A 16572-nucleotide genomic window follows, 5' to 3' on the forward strand; every position below is an offset into this window, starting at 1 on the left:
AGAAAAGTATCAGAACAATATGATAAACCAACACGGTTTTAATAAAATTTCTCACCAGGCAGCCTATTTTAATACACATTTTTCAAAATCCAGAGTAAAATTGTAATTTGACCAAAACCACTTAAGAATTAAATAACTAAAAGAAAAATCTTTCTAAAAAAATGCGACTAAAAGAAGCTGGTATGATTTCATTGCTGGAATATGAGTGCTTGCTCTCCGCAGCACTTCAGTAAGCCCAATTTATTTAGACTTTACTGTTATTAGCGAACATGTGCTACACACAGATCTACACAGCTGTGATCAGACCAACATATTCTGTATGTATCACACGTATAATTCATGTGCAGATTGACTCCGTAGTCCATATGCAGCATTGGAATATGTCCAGGACTCCTCAAACAGTGATTAGCACGTATTTGACAGCAACTCCCAGACCTGCAAGCAGCACTGCCCAAGCACTATCACCTGCTCCCCCCGCAGTCATTTACTCCCTGACTTTTGACAGGACACTGTTAGACATCTGCAAATTCTAGACCAATGGCCAATGTTTCAGCTGCGCAAAGCTGCATTTGCCTTGTCCATTCTTCTACTCCATTTCAGCACTGTCGTAGCCTCTGAAATGTGAATGTTACTTCAAAATGTGTGTATTTCAAAGGTTGCTCACTGGGACAGTGAGGCTGGAAATGGTTTGTACCTGGTTTACCACAGTATCACAGTGACCCACGTATCCCAAGAAACAACTAAGCCTGGAGTTGATTGAATCCTGACCCTTTTCTAAGGGTAACGGAAATCTACCATTCTTTGAGAACCACAAAAATAAAATACTAAAATAAACTAAAAAAAAAGATCACATTTGCCATACGTCATGGTTAGTGTGTTTTCAGGGCAAGATTCATGTTAACCTAGATTAGGTATCTAAAATAGATGACATAATACTTTTTTTAAAAAAATGGTATTTATTTCTCACCACTGACTATGGAAGGAGCTGTGGATGAACAGCTGAGATGCTGCCACTTATACTGAAGACGCTTAAAAGCGAAAATAATCTTGTCTAGTGTATTATTTTGATTTCTATGAAAAAAATATTGCAAAAGGCAAAGCTTATGCCTCGGATTATGGGGGTTCTTTTGCATATTGTAGATATAGTCTATAAGCACATTACAAATAGGTAATATTGTTTTGGACTTACTAAAGTATTGATGCCTTTAGTGACAATTTTTAGGGGGAAAATGTATTGCATAAAAAATTCTTCCATTTAAAATGTGTTTTTTGGGCCTCAAGAATCACAAAGAATACAAAATGTCTAGGACTCTGCCAGAAATCAGTGCCTACGGTGATAAAATGCGCTGTACCTATCCACGCTTTTGGAGTTTATTACTAGATGAGTTAATTTTTTGAGGTGTAATGATGGGAAACATTTAAACAAATTTATGATACAATAACAATTGCTTTTAGAATTGGTTGCTCATAAATTTAATCTCCTTTTTGTCCTTTGAGAATTTGATCAGATTAACTTTATGAACGAAAGTCAACCATCAGATTTGTGTGTGAATCTCCAGGGCTGTGTTCTTCTGTGTTAGAAACCATGACGATAAAGAAATGATTCTTTCTCAGAAAGCATATTAATGTGCAACAATTTCACAGAAGCTCTTTTAAAGGCCTTTGAGATCTCACACTTACCTGGAATAGGGCACTACTGGGTTTTGTCCTTTGCCTTCAACACTGATAATCTGTTTAATGTAAGTCACTGAACAAAAAGCAGAAATAATCTATCGAGCACAGCCCCTTGCACATGATTACACCTCTTCTGTGTGATTTACAATGACCCACACTCCTTTCTGTAAAAAGATGCAAGTTAATGGAAAGGTGAAAAATGTCTGTTTTCCATCCTATATTATAGCTGATTAGTCACAGTGCCTCTTACAAACATCTTTAGAAAGTCTTCCAGGAAATGCTAAGCTCCAGCTATGCAAGCCTATAGGAAGAAAATCACGCTCCCCATGGTTGAGTTTTTCACACAGAGGCCACGTGGATGGCTCGTGACCAGTACTCTCAAATGTGCCCTAACCTCCCCAAAGCAGGATAGTGTCTCAACGTTTTCCTCAATACAAAATAAAAAATGGTTGTTAACATAAACACGACCATCTGGAAATAGAAATCAGAAAATAATATACAGTTTACAAATTGATACAGAAATGTCCCACTTGGCTATATGGCCTCTCTGCAATCCTGAGTTCCATTTTCTTCCTCTCTATGTAGTGTTTACGTAACCTTTTTCCCTACAGGAGGAGCCAAATCTAAACCTATTTTGAACTCCCTGCTGTGAATCATTCTGTTAATTGGTCTGTAACATGAAAAGCAGAATGTTGCTGCTGAGAGTGACTGAAGGGTGAAATGAGACTGAGGAACCTTCCAAGGCTATAAATAATTTCTTGGGAAGAAGATGAACCTGAAGATGTGTTGGCCCAAGAAAAAAAACTTTGACCAATTATTTAGAGGTCAACAGCCTCATTCTTCTAACTCACCACTGATATTTCTAGAATTATTCTCTCTCTGTGTTTGTCCTCCCACCCAATTTTTGTTCCTTGCCAGAGAGGTTTCCCATTCCCATTAATCTGGGAGGACAGACTGTCGCTGCAGAGACACCTTTGTGAGCTCCTGAATTTTGCAGGACGGAAGCAAGCTCCCATTTGCCCTTTTATCTTCTGTACAAACCTGCTGAACTGATCAGAACACCTTTAGGCAGTTCTCCCTGTTAGACACAGCTTCAACAGTACTGTTTTTAAGCACCGCTGTGCTGTGATATTTTTTAACTAGCAAAATGGTAATACTGATGACAGGTAAATAACCATAGGAGTGATAATTCAGCAGGTTGCTCTGCTGGTTCTTACTTTTTTATAGTGACCACAAAAAGGGTTGTAGAAATACTTGTCAGTCTTTTGGATTCTGGACTAATGCTTGAAAATGCAGACAGAAGGGCTAAAAATCCAAGACAGGTGAAATTTATTAGTTTACTTTTTTTAGTATTTAAAGTAATTTTACATATTTTGTATAACAGATTAATTAATCTAAGTTCATGTGAATATCAGTACGGAGAAAATGTCTATTACACCAAAGTATTATTAATGTTGATGGATGGGAACTACAGCAAAAATTATTTTCATAGTTCTCTGTACCTATCATGATTAGCCAAATTAAATGTCTCATATACGTTTAGAGGCAGTTCAACTCCATTTTTAAAAAAATGGAACAATCTTGCAACTAGTAGTGCTTCTAAAACCTGAAACAACTTTTGAAATGCATCTATTTTATTTGAGATTTTTTTGTTTAGCAGTCAAAATGGCCACACTGTAAAATCCTCATTAAAACCAATCAGCCCTTTGTTTTACCTGTTACTTATTCCATTTTTGCACCATTTCATATACAATACGGAGAACTATAAACTGGAACTTGAAATAGCTGGAGAGACATTTTGGATTAACCCACGCTCTCCTGAAAAGATGGTAGCAGGTACAATTAAATTGACAGAATAAAAAAAGTGGTTGAACACTACCGATTTTTTTCCTATCACCCCAGTATTAGTACAGGAATTTTATCAAATTTACTCTTGAGTTTGAGAGCAAACCCCAGTGTCCATTCATGAATATGAATGAACTGCTAGAGAGAGTCCAGCGCAGAGCCACGAAGATGATTAAGGGGGTGGAACATCTCCCTTATGAGGAGAGGCTGAGGGAGCTGGGTCTCTTTAGCTTGGAGAAGAGGAGACTGAGGGGTGACCTCATTAATGTTTATAAATATGTAAAGGGCAAGTGTCATGAGGATGGAGCCAGGCTCTTCTCAGTGACATCCATTGACAGGACAAAGGGCAATGGGTGCAAGCTGGAACACAGGAGGTTCCACTTAAATATGAGGAAAAACTTCTTTACGGTGAGGGTGACCGAACACTGGAACAGGCTGCCCAGAGAGGTTGTGGAATCTCCTTCTCTGGAGACATTCAAAACCCGCCTGGACACGTTCCTGTGTGATATGGTCTAGGCAATCCTGCTCCGGCAGGGGGATTGGACTAGATGATCTTTCGAGGTCCCTTCCAATCCCTAACATTCTGTGATTCTGTGATTCTGTGATTCTGTGATATTTATACAGCACAGCAGGTCATGAATGGCTGCTGCCCCGACTTGCTCTTAAACTCAATTCACATTATCTGCTAAGGTGCACAAACACCCTTTTGATTTAACAAACAGAAAAGGAGCAATACCACAAACTAGGCTGCTGCCAGGCTTCATCAAGATTGTTCTGATCATTACCTACCTTTAAAGGCTTCATACAAAATTCTTACACTTTGTTTTGCAGGTATCAGTGTGAAATACACAAGCAGCTTCTGCAAACGGTTATTGGGCTGACATTCCTTTTAAAATCTGTCAGCAAGAAGGGGTTCAGTCTTGCTTTTCTCTGTTGATGAATTGTAATGCCACTAGAAACCGTATGTCCTCTAACATTGTACTAGGGCAGAGCGTTACTGTATGCGCTCCTATCGGGCATGTCAGCACAACCCTCTGAAGTATTTCAGGATATCCTTGTTAGCTCCTTATGTAACCGTACAACCTCACTTTCTGAAATCATGTCCCAAAGCACATAGCAGGAGGCTAGGTACAGCTGTGTCCTACTTCATGCCACCTCCAAGAATATTGAGTTTTGGAGCACTAGCAAGGCTTGTAAAAATACAAAGCAATATCTTACAAAAGAAAAATACATTAAAAAAAAAAAAAGAGAGAAAAGAAATTGTGCTCACCTGCTCACCAGCCTGGGATTCCCCTATGATGAATCGATCTCCTGGGCCATCAGCAGCTGTTAAGATGGACAATACAAATGGTAAGGGCTGAACCAAAACAAACGATGGCATTAGAAACTAAGAACAGGAGAACCGAAGAATGATCTAAGATTCAGTTCTTCAGTGTCAGCATGACAAAGGTTATAGAAGTTTTGCAAACACTTTACATTTTAGGTCCTGTCCTTTTAAGTTGTGTTTATTATTTTGAAAATTACAGGTTCTACAGTACTTTAACTGAAAATTTCTGGGCAATATGGGATCAAGTAAAAAGAAGATTAGGAAGAATTACATTAATATCAAAGATTTAAGAGTGTTCATGAGATTATTTTTATTAAAATGTCCACCATGAGCAAATCTTTTTGCATGTGAAACTAACACAGGGGAATCACATATTTTGAAAGTGTATTATGTATCTTTTTTCTAGACAACAATGGAATATTGACATTTCTAGATTCTATCTCTGCCTTTGGAGGAAAACATGGGCAAGTGCAGTGGTTACAGACTGTGCAGATGACCATACAGGTTTGTCATTTTCTGAAGAGCACTAGGGCCAAGATAATGCAGCTTGGACTGCCACATTAGAAGTCTGGGTTCTGTTCATTTTTATAACTTTGGGAGGTAGTACTGAACTAGTTACCTTATACCTTTCACTGAAGCCATTCTGAAAATTAAAAGTCACAGATCATTGATTTAACAAATTGAAAGTCTCCAGGACTTCTAATTTAGCCAAATCTGTATTTTTACAGGGACAACAAAGGCACCATTACTAATGAAGTTTAAGCTTCTGCCTGCCTCAAAGGTCTTTCAGCAAGTTGCATTAGAGGTATTATAGGGTCTACCGTGTTGTAAAGCATGTATGGAGCACAAGCAACTCTGCCTGCCCAAGCACAGCAGGCATGCTGTCAAGAGTGTTCAGACAAACTGGGTTCATACGATCACATTTAAATATATCTTGTTTATTAATTTTAAATCTGTAACTGTCAAAAGCTGATTTCCCAGAGATGAAGTCTAATCAGTGACAACCTTTATCTTAACACCTTCTGTTTTATTTCAAAAGCCCTGAATATACAGCTAGATATCCATGTCGTATTGAGAAGAACTGCTTTCAGGAAGGATGCCCATTCAGTCTGTATAATGATTTATCACATTTGTACTCATACATCAGCTGCAACTCTGCAAATGATGATCTATGGTACTTTGTCATTGAAGACTAATGATTAACTTAACTTTAAAAGCCTATCAAACAGCCTAATCTATGAGCTTTAGAATAAATTCTAAAATAAGAAAGTGGAGAAAGAATCTTCAACTACTTGTCTTTGAATAACGCATATAATACTACTGAATACAGTTGTTAGACCTTCACTAAAAAAATGCACTGGGATGATCCAGGAAAAGAAGAGAAAAAATTCCCTAATAGCTAAATTATTTTAAACCTGATAAAATGCTACTGAATTAGATTTTATTCCCCCATTAATAATGATAATGGAGACAAAGTTTATAGGTAATGTACAACTGATACAGCTTGAAAAAAGTGGACAAGGTTTTGGGCAGACAGGTTTATGTGACTGAAAGCTAATCCTTTATTTTTTTTTGTTAAAAATATCCATTAATGTAGCCAATATCATTTCTGCCTACAAGCTTTGTTTCTCATATCCCAAGATAACAGGTCTACAAGAACAATAAGAATAGAATAGAATAGAATAGGACTACTTCAGTTGGAAGGGACCTACAACGATTATCAAGTCCAACTGCCTGACCAGTTCACGGCTGACCAAAAGTTAAAGCAAATTGTTAAGAGCATTGTCCTAATGCCTCTTAAACACTGACAGGCTTGGGGCATCGACCACCTCTCTAGGAAGCCCGTTCCAGTGTTTGACCGCCCTCTCAGTAAAGAAATGCTTCCTAACGTCCAGTCTAAACCTCCCCTGGCACAGTTTGAACCATTACCATACGTTCTGTCAGTGGATAGCCGGGAGAAGAGATCAACACCTCCCTCTCCATGTCCTCTCCTCAGGAAGCTGTAGAGAGCCATGAGGTCACCCCTCAGCCTCCTTTTCTCCAAGCTAGACAAACCCAAAGTCCTCAGGCTGCTTCTCATAGGACATGCCTTCCAGCCCTTTCACCAGCTTTGTTGCCCTCCTCTGTACGTATTCAAGTACCTTACTTTTACTCTATTTGAATCCACCACCAAAATTATGGTCTTGTGTGTTGGTTCTGACAGAAGTTGTTGAAGATGGTGGTCATGATCATTCTGCTCATTCTGCGTGTTTACTGAGATTGTACTTGTGCTTTCCCTTACCTTGTAGAATCAGGTTGCAAGACAGCATTTGCTTGATCCCAAGGCCCTTGTCAGTCAGCATTCTACTCAGATCTCCCTCTTTCAAGCTTTTCTCAGTGTTATATTACCTGTATTTCTCTGGCTACATCTGCACTTCCTTGCCACTCTTACTGGTCATTTTGGTCTGCCTGTCGCTCACACACATAGATGACAGACAGCTGCAGTCAAACTCATCTTGTAGACCTGGAATTTTATTTTGGTATCAAATCCATGGGAAAGCTATTGGACTATATCCATTGCCTGGGTTTGCCAACAGTCTATTTCATGGACAGTTGCTTTCCGTTGCTTCAGCTGACAGTAACAAAAAAGATATTTTAATGTCCCTAGAAGAAAGTTGGCTATTGTGTCCAAATTTCAACATGGTGTTATGATGACTCAACCCCTACCACAATGAAATTACTACTAATATAATGTTCAATCATATATATTTTAATTTTCCTCCATAGATATCTGAGGTGAATAGCATTAGTCTTACTTTACAAAAGGAAAAACTAATGCACAGAGAAGCAACTTGCTCAAAATCATGCAGTACCCAATGGCAAAGCAGAGGATAGATTCAGGTCTCCTGGGAAACCACGCACTGCTTGCTCCGTAATGTCACACTACTAATTTTATTTATATAAAGCAACTGCAATATTTTCAAAGTAAAAATGAGTTTTTCTTCTGAGGTTCCTCCATAAGAGTACACCCTGATACATATTTCAAGCCTTTTCAAGCAATTGCTAGGGGAAATCCCATGGGACAGGGTACTAGAAGGTAAGGGGGCCCAAGATAGTTGGTTAGCATTCAAGGACTGCTTCTTCCGAGCTCAAGATCAGAGCATCCCAACAAGTAGGAAGTCAAGGAAGGGTACCAGGAGACCTGCATGGTTAAACAGGGAACTGCTGGGCAAACTCAAGTGGAAGAAGAGGGTGTACAGATCATGGAAGGAGGGGCTGGCCACTTGGGAGGAATATAAGTCTGTTGTCAGAGGATGTAGGGAGGCAACTAGGAAAGCTAAGGCCTCCTTGGAATTAAACCTTGCAAGAGAGGTCAAGGACAACAGAAAGGGCTTCTTCAAATACATTGCAGGTAAAGCCAACACTAGAGGCAATGTAGGCCCACTGATGAATGAGGTGGGGGCCCTGGAGACAGAGGATAAAAAGAAGGCGAAGTTACTGAATGCCTTCTTTGCCTCTGTCTATACTGCTGGAGGCTGTCCTGAGGAGTCCCGGACCCCTGCGGCCCCAGAAGAAGTCAGGATAGAGGAGGAATCTGTCTTGGTAGATGAGGGCTGGGTCAGGGACCAATTAAGCAATCTGGACGTCCATAAATCCATGGGTCCTGATGGGATGCACCCGCGGGTGCTGAGGGAGCTGGCGGAAGTCATTGCTAGGCCACTCTCCATCATCTTTGCTAAGTCGTGGGCAACGGGAGAGGTGCCTGAGGACTGGAGAAAAGCGAATGTCACTCCAGTCTTCAAAAAGGGCAAGAAGGAGGACCCGGGTAACTATAGACCGGTCAGCCTCACCTCCACCCCCGGAAAGGTGATGGAACAACTTGTCCTTGGTGCTGTCTCTAGGCACATCAAGGATAGGGGGATCATTAGGGGCACTTAGCATGGCTTCACCAAGGGGAAGTCATGCTCAACCAACTTGATAGCCTTTTATGAGGATGTTACCCGGTGGATAGATGATGGTAAAGCTGTGGATGTGGTCTATCTCGATTTCAGTAGAGCGTTTGACACGGTCTCCCACAGCATCCTTGCAGCTAAACTGAGGAAGTGTGGTCTGGATGATCGGGTAGTGAGGTGGATTGTGAACTGGCTGAAGGAAAGAAGCCAGAGAGTGGTGGTCAATGGGACAGAGGCCAGTTGGAGTTCTGTGTCTAGCGGAGTCCCTCAAGGGTCGGTACTGGGACCAGTTCTATTCAATATATTCATTAATGACTTGGATGAGGGAATAGAGTGCACTGTCAGCAGGTTCGCTGATGACACAAAGCTGGGAGGAGTGGCTGACACAACGGAGGGCTGCGCAGCCATTCAGAGAGACCTGGACAGGCTGGAGAGTTGGGCGGGGAGTAATTTAATGAAATATAACAAGGGCAAGTGTAGAGTCCTGCATCTGGGCAAGAACAACCCCATGTACCAGTACAAGTTGGGGACAGACCTGTTGGAGAGCAGCGTAGGGGAAAGGGACCTGGGGGTCCTAGTGGACAGCAGGATGACCATGAGCCAGCAGTGTGCCCTTGTGGCCAAGAAGGCCAATGGCATCCTGGGGTGTATTAGAAGGGGTGTGGTTAGCAGGTCAAGAGAGGTTCTCCTCCCCCTCTACTCTGCCCTGGTGAGGCCGCATCTGGAATATTGTGTCCAGTTCTGGGCCCCTCAGTTCAAGAAGGACAGGGAACTGCTAGAGAGAGTCCAGCGCAGAGCCACAAAGATGATTAAGGGAGTGGAACATCTCCCTTATGAGGAGAGGCTGAGGGAGCTGGGTCTCTTTAGCTTAGAGAAGAGGAGACTGAGGGGTGACCTCATTAATGTTTATAAATATGTAAAGGGCAAGTGTCATGAGGATGGAGCCAGGCTCTTCTCAGTGACATCCATTGACAGGACAAGGGGCAACGGGTGCAAGCTGGAACACAGGAGGTTCCACATAAATATGAGGAAAAACTTCTTTACGGTGAGGGTGACTGAACACTGGAACAGGCTGCCCAGAGAGGTTGTGGAGTCTCCTTCTCTGGAGACGTTGAAACCCGCCTGGACGCGTTCCTGTGTGATATGGTCTAGGTAATCCTGCTCTGGCAGGGGGATTGGACTAGATGATCTTTCGACGTCCCTTCCAATCCCTAACATTCTGTGATTCTGTGATTCTGTGATATTTTTGAAAATTCTCTAATGCAATTATAAAATAATTCACAAATAGGAAGCCGGATCTGTGACAGTTCAACAAAGTAACAGATACGTAAGAAATTCTTGATTAAATCAACAACAGAGGAATAGAAGAAAAATCTGTTCATTCAGAAACAGATGTCCTCTTACTCTCCTGAATTCTTTATGTTTCCAAGAAGCTCACTAGCAACACATGTGCATGTCTATGAGCACACAGGGATGTACATTTGCTCATGTACATATGTATCCACTTAAAAGATCTGAATTCAACTTTATGGTCTTTCTTCAAGACAGCTGCATTCTATGTAACTGTGACTTCAGCAATGATCTGAATCAAATCTCAACCAAAATAACCATTGCTGGATCCAAAATAGGTGAACTAACATGTTATAAAGTGGTTTTACAGACACTATACTGCATGTCTACAAAGTGAGTGTTTACCTCTGACAGCGTAGCCGTCTTTTACTGATGCTGGAAATGGTGGTAGATTATCTTTTGCATATACGTCTTGAGCAAGGACTCGGCCCATTCCATCTAGAAAAGAGAAAAGAGAAAAGACCATGCTCCATGTCATTACAGATAGTGAAAGGGAAAAAACAGTGAACAGCAGTATGCTCTGACGGATGAAATGTATGTGTATGTGACATGAATAGATCTCTCAGGTTTTTGACTTCTGCCTCTACATAGATGAAAAAAGATTGGAGTCTGAAAGTCCTGGTGAAAGATTTGTTCAGTAAGCCTGTGTTCCTGGTTATGGTGAAATTGTTGACAGTAGATCTGAATGCCAAGTATCCAAATCGAGAGGTAATAGCTCTGATATAGGATCAGACAGCTAAAAACAAGTATTTGTTTCTTCAGGACAAGTTTTCATCCTGAAATCTCTTAAAAATACATACTTTCCTGTATTTCAATTTAAAAAAAGTAGTTGTTCTTTCTTCAAAAGCTTTTAAAATAACATTTAAAAAATGAATCCCGTGTGCAAAAGGTGAGAGGTGAGGGACTGAGCCCAGAGGACACAAGATAAACAGGAACGATGGACAACTTTTCATAAATCGACAAAGAAGTTTTGCAGTAGATTAGCTTTGCCTAACTGCCAAGAGCATTTCTGCTTAATGCAGGGTGAGTTCACAGAAGTGCCAGGATTATTTATGTAAACTTATGCTGTTATAGTTCTAAATATTTTACTAGCTGTTTCAAACATACTCTTTCCCTTCACTTAGCAGCTATGACTGAAGAGTTTTAATTTGGCTCTGCCTCCCTGTAGAAAGTGATATGAATTACTTCACCCTCAGTCAAGTGTGCACTACTTGTTTGCTTTAATGGCACCAGCAAGAGCTTTTTTTTTGCTATGATGTGGAACAGGGTGGAAAATACGTATCTTATCCCTTCATACAGTGGGAGAGTGAGAAAGAAGATTTATTACATGTGTGATTAGATGGACTGGGAAGGGGCACATGGGTCAGAACTACTGAGATCGGCTTCATTCCAGTATGTCTAAATAGAAGAAGGGAGGCTCATCTCATAATACAGGCCACTGCTCTTAGGAGTGCGTTGTGGCACAGGAAGGCAATATCCAGCTCAAAGCATGAAGGACTGAGAGGATGCATGAATACTTCTGCCAGGAGAATTTGCATGGGTATGTACTTTATAGACTATGATCTTTCAGACATGCCAAAAAAGAGAGACATACATAAAGTGTGTTTCTTGTTTTACAGATCAGGAAATTGATGTGGTTCTGGATTTGTTGGGGAGGCAGAAGACCTAACATTGCACACTAAATGGATAGGTTTTGTTAAAAAGTGCACCTACGTGGTTTGAAAATGTTCAGCTACAGTGAAGTGATTATTATAATGAAAATCATATTTTACTTATTAACACAAAGTGATCTAGCTAGTAATTAATTATGATAATAACTATAACATAATTGTGCTCACATCCATATGTATCAACTTTTAGCCTGAGGCAAATATTTACATTGCATTTTTGAAATGGGTATTGCCATGAAAATGCTGATAAAACCTGTTAAAGCAACTAGAAAAGCATCTTTGTGATGGCTTTTAATATGTCTGTGCATCACTGTGTATCACTGTCTGTGATACACAATATAGAAGTTATTAGAAAGCTCACAAAAGCTTGTATACTTGCACTGAAAAAAAGAATGCAGACATAGACATTTAAATTATAGCATAGAAAAGGCAGCTATCAAAGGCCTAATAAAAACACCCTCTGTTCATAGACACACAAAATCTCATAGAAAAGCAATGCTTCTAATTTTAGCAGGCATATTGTGTCTTCATTTTACTTCTTGTCTGCATGCAAAATCACACCAATTAGAGCAAAGTTGAACAGTATGTTCCTGGCATTCTGCCATGCAATATTTGAAGGGAATAAATGGCCAGCCAGTAGCGGGAATGAATTTCATTAAGGGGAGAAAAATGTGAGAATTATTCGCTGAAGCTTTAGGTATTTAAAATGAAGCAAGTCAGCAACTAAAGGACAATCTGAAGTACCTCTGTACGCTCCTTTATTTGAGCAATTATTTTAGAAATATGCTGTTTGACCTTATTTTGATTAAATGTAATTAAAAAAAGATGTTCTGAAATATTTTAATGTCATCCAACTAGTCCTTGTGATGCCCCATAGCTTTCTGATTCTAACACAAAATGGAGAATTACATTAAACTCACTTTTCAAATTTGGGTATTTTCTAAAGCTTAGTTGGTGAAACTGGTACAGTTCTGTGAAGAATTTTGAATTCTCAGGGTATTGGTACTGGGATAAAGCAGTGAGAGAGGTATTGTGCTAGAGGCGATAGATTTGCTCCCATTTTGTAAATATTGCCCTGGTAGCACCTCAGTGTGATATGAAAAGGCAATGCTATCAAAATAATCAGCTAGTTCAAAACAAATAAGCAGTGGGAAGAAAAAGTCCAAGCTCTACAGAAGTTACAGGGCTCTTGGACTAGATCAGAACAACTGCTCCATTCTGAGGCTTAAGTCCGTAAAGTAGGGATTGCCTCTGCTTTGTACTTTTAATATCAGTTAAACTTCTGCCTCTTAGTTTCAGAGGAATAATCATTATCACGCTGTCTAAAAACTTAACCTTATATACCCATGGAGTAATGTTCAGGTAACTGCATTTAGCTGGAATAAAAGGCTAATTGGGGGCGTCATACCAGATATTGATGACAGGTGGGAAATATGCTTCAGATACCTTTGGTTTATGGCACTTCTGTAAAATGTTTCATGACTGTCCATTTTTTTTTTAATACAGAAGAGGCTAAATGATCTATACAGACACTAAGCAATACACTTATCAATGTGAAAGTCACGTTTCAAAAGATAACTTTACTTATCCTGCCCCTTATGTTAGGAGAGAATAGATTTGAGAGACTACAGCATTCCTGACTTAAGAAGTCACAACTGTACTGGCTACATGTACAGAGTAACATTCAGCAGCTTTATTTATGAGGATGAATACTATGTAATATGTTTAGTAATATAAATAAATCAGGTTAAAATTAATTAGGTCATTTGTTAATGAAATAAATTGCAATCCTAGAACTTTAAACATTTTAGTTTCCTTATAGAGAAATTGTGCTCCTGAAGGAGCTCAGTGTTATTTCAAGACACAAAACCACAATGAAAACAAACACAACATAATAATGCTTTTCTGAGTACAGTTAGTTAGGATTCAGACCTCCAGAACTACATTTTTATTATCTCCTGAAATAACAGGTATATTAACTGAAAAATAAATGAATATATAACTAAATGAAAAACTGGTTCTTAATTCATTGTATTCTTCAAAATCAAAATTTTTTAGCAAACATGTATGTGTGCGCATCCAAGCACATACACATATATATGTATATACGCCTATACAAAAAAATCCTATATATTTGTCTGTGTAACAACACTACAGTGATCACTTAAGAACTTCGCAAAATGAGATTCTATCTTGAGATTTGTATCTGTAGATTAAGAGAATTGAATTTCCAGTATCACAGACACAGATGTGTCCTGTAGGCTGTCTCCTAAAGGGTCAATCCTGAAATTTCATAGTATGTATTAGGAAATCATACAGTGCTAAAATAGGTGTATACTTGTTGAAAAATAAATTGCGAGATATAATTTTGCACTACAGTGCAAAAATATGAAGGAATATGTCTTTGTTAATATTTTCATTGTTGGTACAATTATGTGAATATTAAACCAAGAATATATCTCTACAGCTGATGATCTTCCAATGTATTTAACTCGTATTTTAGTGGGAGGGAAGAGGGTCATAACCGAAGTGTCTCAGCAGACTCAGAACATTATTTTTTAAAGAATAACAGTGCCAGGAATAATAATCAATATGTTCTAGACTTAGAATCAGCCTGAATTTGATGTCAGTAATCAGGTAACATGAAAAGCAAAATCAAATATCAACTAAGATATTATGAAGTATACTAGAATACTTCCTCTTACCTTGAGAGCATATTCCCATGTTGTGGAATAAGAACAGAAACAATCAAATTGCCTTTTTGACAAATTAGTATACATAAAACTCTATAGAGAATATAAGCATCTAGCTAAGACCAATTACCTCCATTCTCTATACGGAGATTTTGAAGAGCATGTACTCTAAATAGAATCACTCTGTTATTGGTATGGTAACATTATCAGTATTAACACAAAACTGTTACTTAGTCCATATTTTGAATGCTTTTTTAGTATCTGTCTGATTTCACCACAGTTCTAATGATGAAGTTTACAAATGAGAAATATGAAAAGGCTGCTACCTACTGTTGATATACGTAACTTTGCACAAAGACTGGTGTATACATACAAATAGATGAGTATGTTATTATTACATATAACAACATACATGTAGCATGTGAGGATTGTGCTTATTCACTGTCTACCTAGAAGAATATTTTTAGCCACACTTATTCACTTCTAGGGAAAATACAGCTTCTGTCTAGAAACACAACGGTAGCAACACAAATGTGTTGTGAAATATATGTAATTTTTCGTCCAGAAGTGTGAAAGATAGAGAGATGGAGAAAAGTGAAAATAAAGATAAAAGGACAAGAGAATAAGACATATTTCTAGAAACAAGGATTAAAAAAAAAGGGCAAATAACAGCTTATCAGTACTTATTTTTCCCTATAATCAATACAACTCAAATCCAAGAACTTATTTCTTCACTTAGTTTTTCAGAGTGAACGATGCAGTACAACTTTGAACTACTTGGCACTACAAAAGTCAGTGTTAAATCAACCACTGAGGCAAATTGTGGTTTCTATGTTTTAGCTTTGTTGCATACAACACAGACCAGAAGAAAATTAATTTATATATTTAATTAGAGTTCCATTACAGATTCCTTCAGGGAGCAGCACTGAGCTCAATCCACATTCTTCTGACTTTGAAAGGAGACTTCTGCTCCTATTATTGGCATTTCCTAAAGCAGTTTCTCCTGGATAAGGTACTCTCTCAGACACCTCACAACATTAATAAAAGAGCAAGCACTTTAGAAGGTTGTAAAATAAGGAAATAACCACCCTAATCCTCACAAAGAATCCAACTTAAATACCTCTGTAATTGATGATTTCTGTTCCAAGCACTGGGGTCATCTCCAGAACTGTGATGAAGGCCTTGTCCATAGATGTCAATGGGAAAGGAGACATGCGATGTCTTCTTGCTACCTTGGTAATGTCAACAGCACTGTGACCTGCAACAAGAAAGCACCAAGCTTGTGTATGCTACAATGTGTAGATGTACCCAGGGATGTTCATTTAAACCACTTTACTGAAATTAATCTGGCACTTTGGGGTAAATTAAATTAGTTAGTTATCACTATTGAGCATTTATGTCAGACAGTGGGAAGGCACTGTATTCAACTAGAATCAAAAGAGAAATTTAGAACAAAACACAATTTACAGCTGAAAAAGTTTACAGAGTGTATATCCTTACTTGTCATGAAAAACACACCAGAAGTCTTGATGAGCACAAAAGGATCAGTTAATCAGAAACAGAAACCCCTCAAGATGATGCAGTATTTTACACTGAGGATGATAATCTGATGCTAACTCAGTTCTGTGAACTATGAATGCAGGACGATTCACTCCTCATTCTGTTCTTCACAAACACATCTCAATATGCTATGTGTGCAGTGCACAGATAAAACATAAAAACGGACACTGTCCCAATGAGTTTGCAATCCAAATGAGCAGGAGTCAAAAGGTTTGAAAGGAGGATAGAGAGAAACACAATGAAATCACCGGACAGTCAGGACAACAGACTGTTTCCAGCTAGTGAGCATCCTACCCATTGTCAAGATTTTGTAGCCACCATAGCAAAGTGATGTTTAAATGTATAATTTGAGTGAAGGCAGTAGGATAGATTAATGGAAGCTTACTTTTCCCAAGTATGAAGGACAGGTTGGGAGAATATATGACAAAAGTTGTTTGAAAATGAAGCCAGCAGCATGTTTAATTTCTTCATACTTACTGAGAGCGTAAACAAGGAGACAACAAGCTTTGAAGGATTTTGAA

The 16572-nt window shown here is 38.9% G+C and overlaps 1 protein-coding gene across 2 annotated transcripts in view; it reads right to left on the minus strand.

The window, feature by feature from the left end:
• GPHN (gephyrin) overlaps nt 1-16572 on the minus strand; it is a 333104-nt gene that overhangs the window by 41335 nt on the left and 275197 nt on the right. For both annotated transcript variants that reach the window (XM_068397489.1, XM_068397488.1), the window contains 3 exons: nt 15612-15749; nt 10474-10566; nt 4790-4845 (listed from right to left, as the gene is read on the minus strand). In XM_068397489.1, coding sequence (XP_068253590.1) covers nt 4790-4845; nt 10474-10566; nt 15612-15749 — 287 coding nt within the window. The remainder of the gene's footprint in view (nt 1-4789; nt 4846-10473; nt 10567-15611; nt 15750-16572) is intronic.

This window comes from Nyctibius grandis, chromosome 4 (genome assembly GCF_013368605.1).
Source record: "Nyctibius grandis isolate bNycGra1 chromosome 4, bNycGra1.pri, whole genome shotgun sequence".
Lineage (NCBI taxonomy): Eukaryota > Metazoa > Chordata > Aves > Nyctibiiformes > Nyctibiidae > Nyctibius > Nyctibius grandis.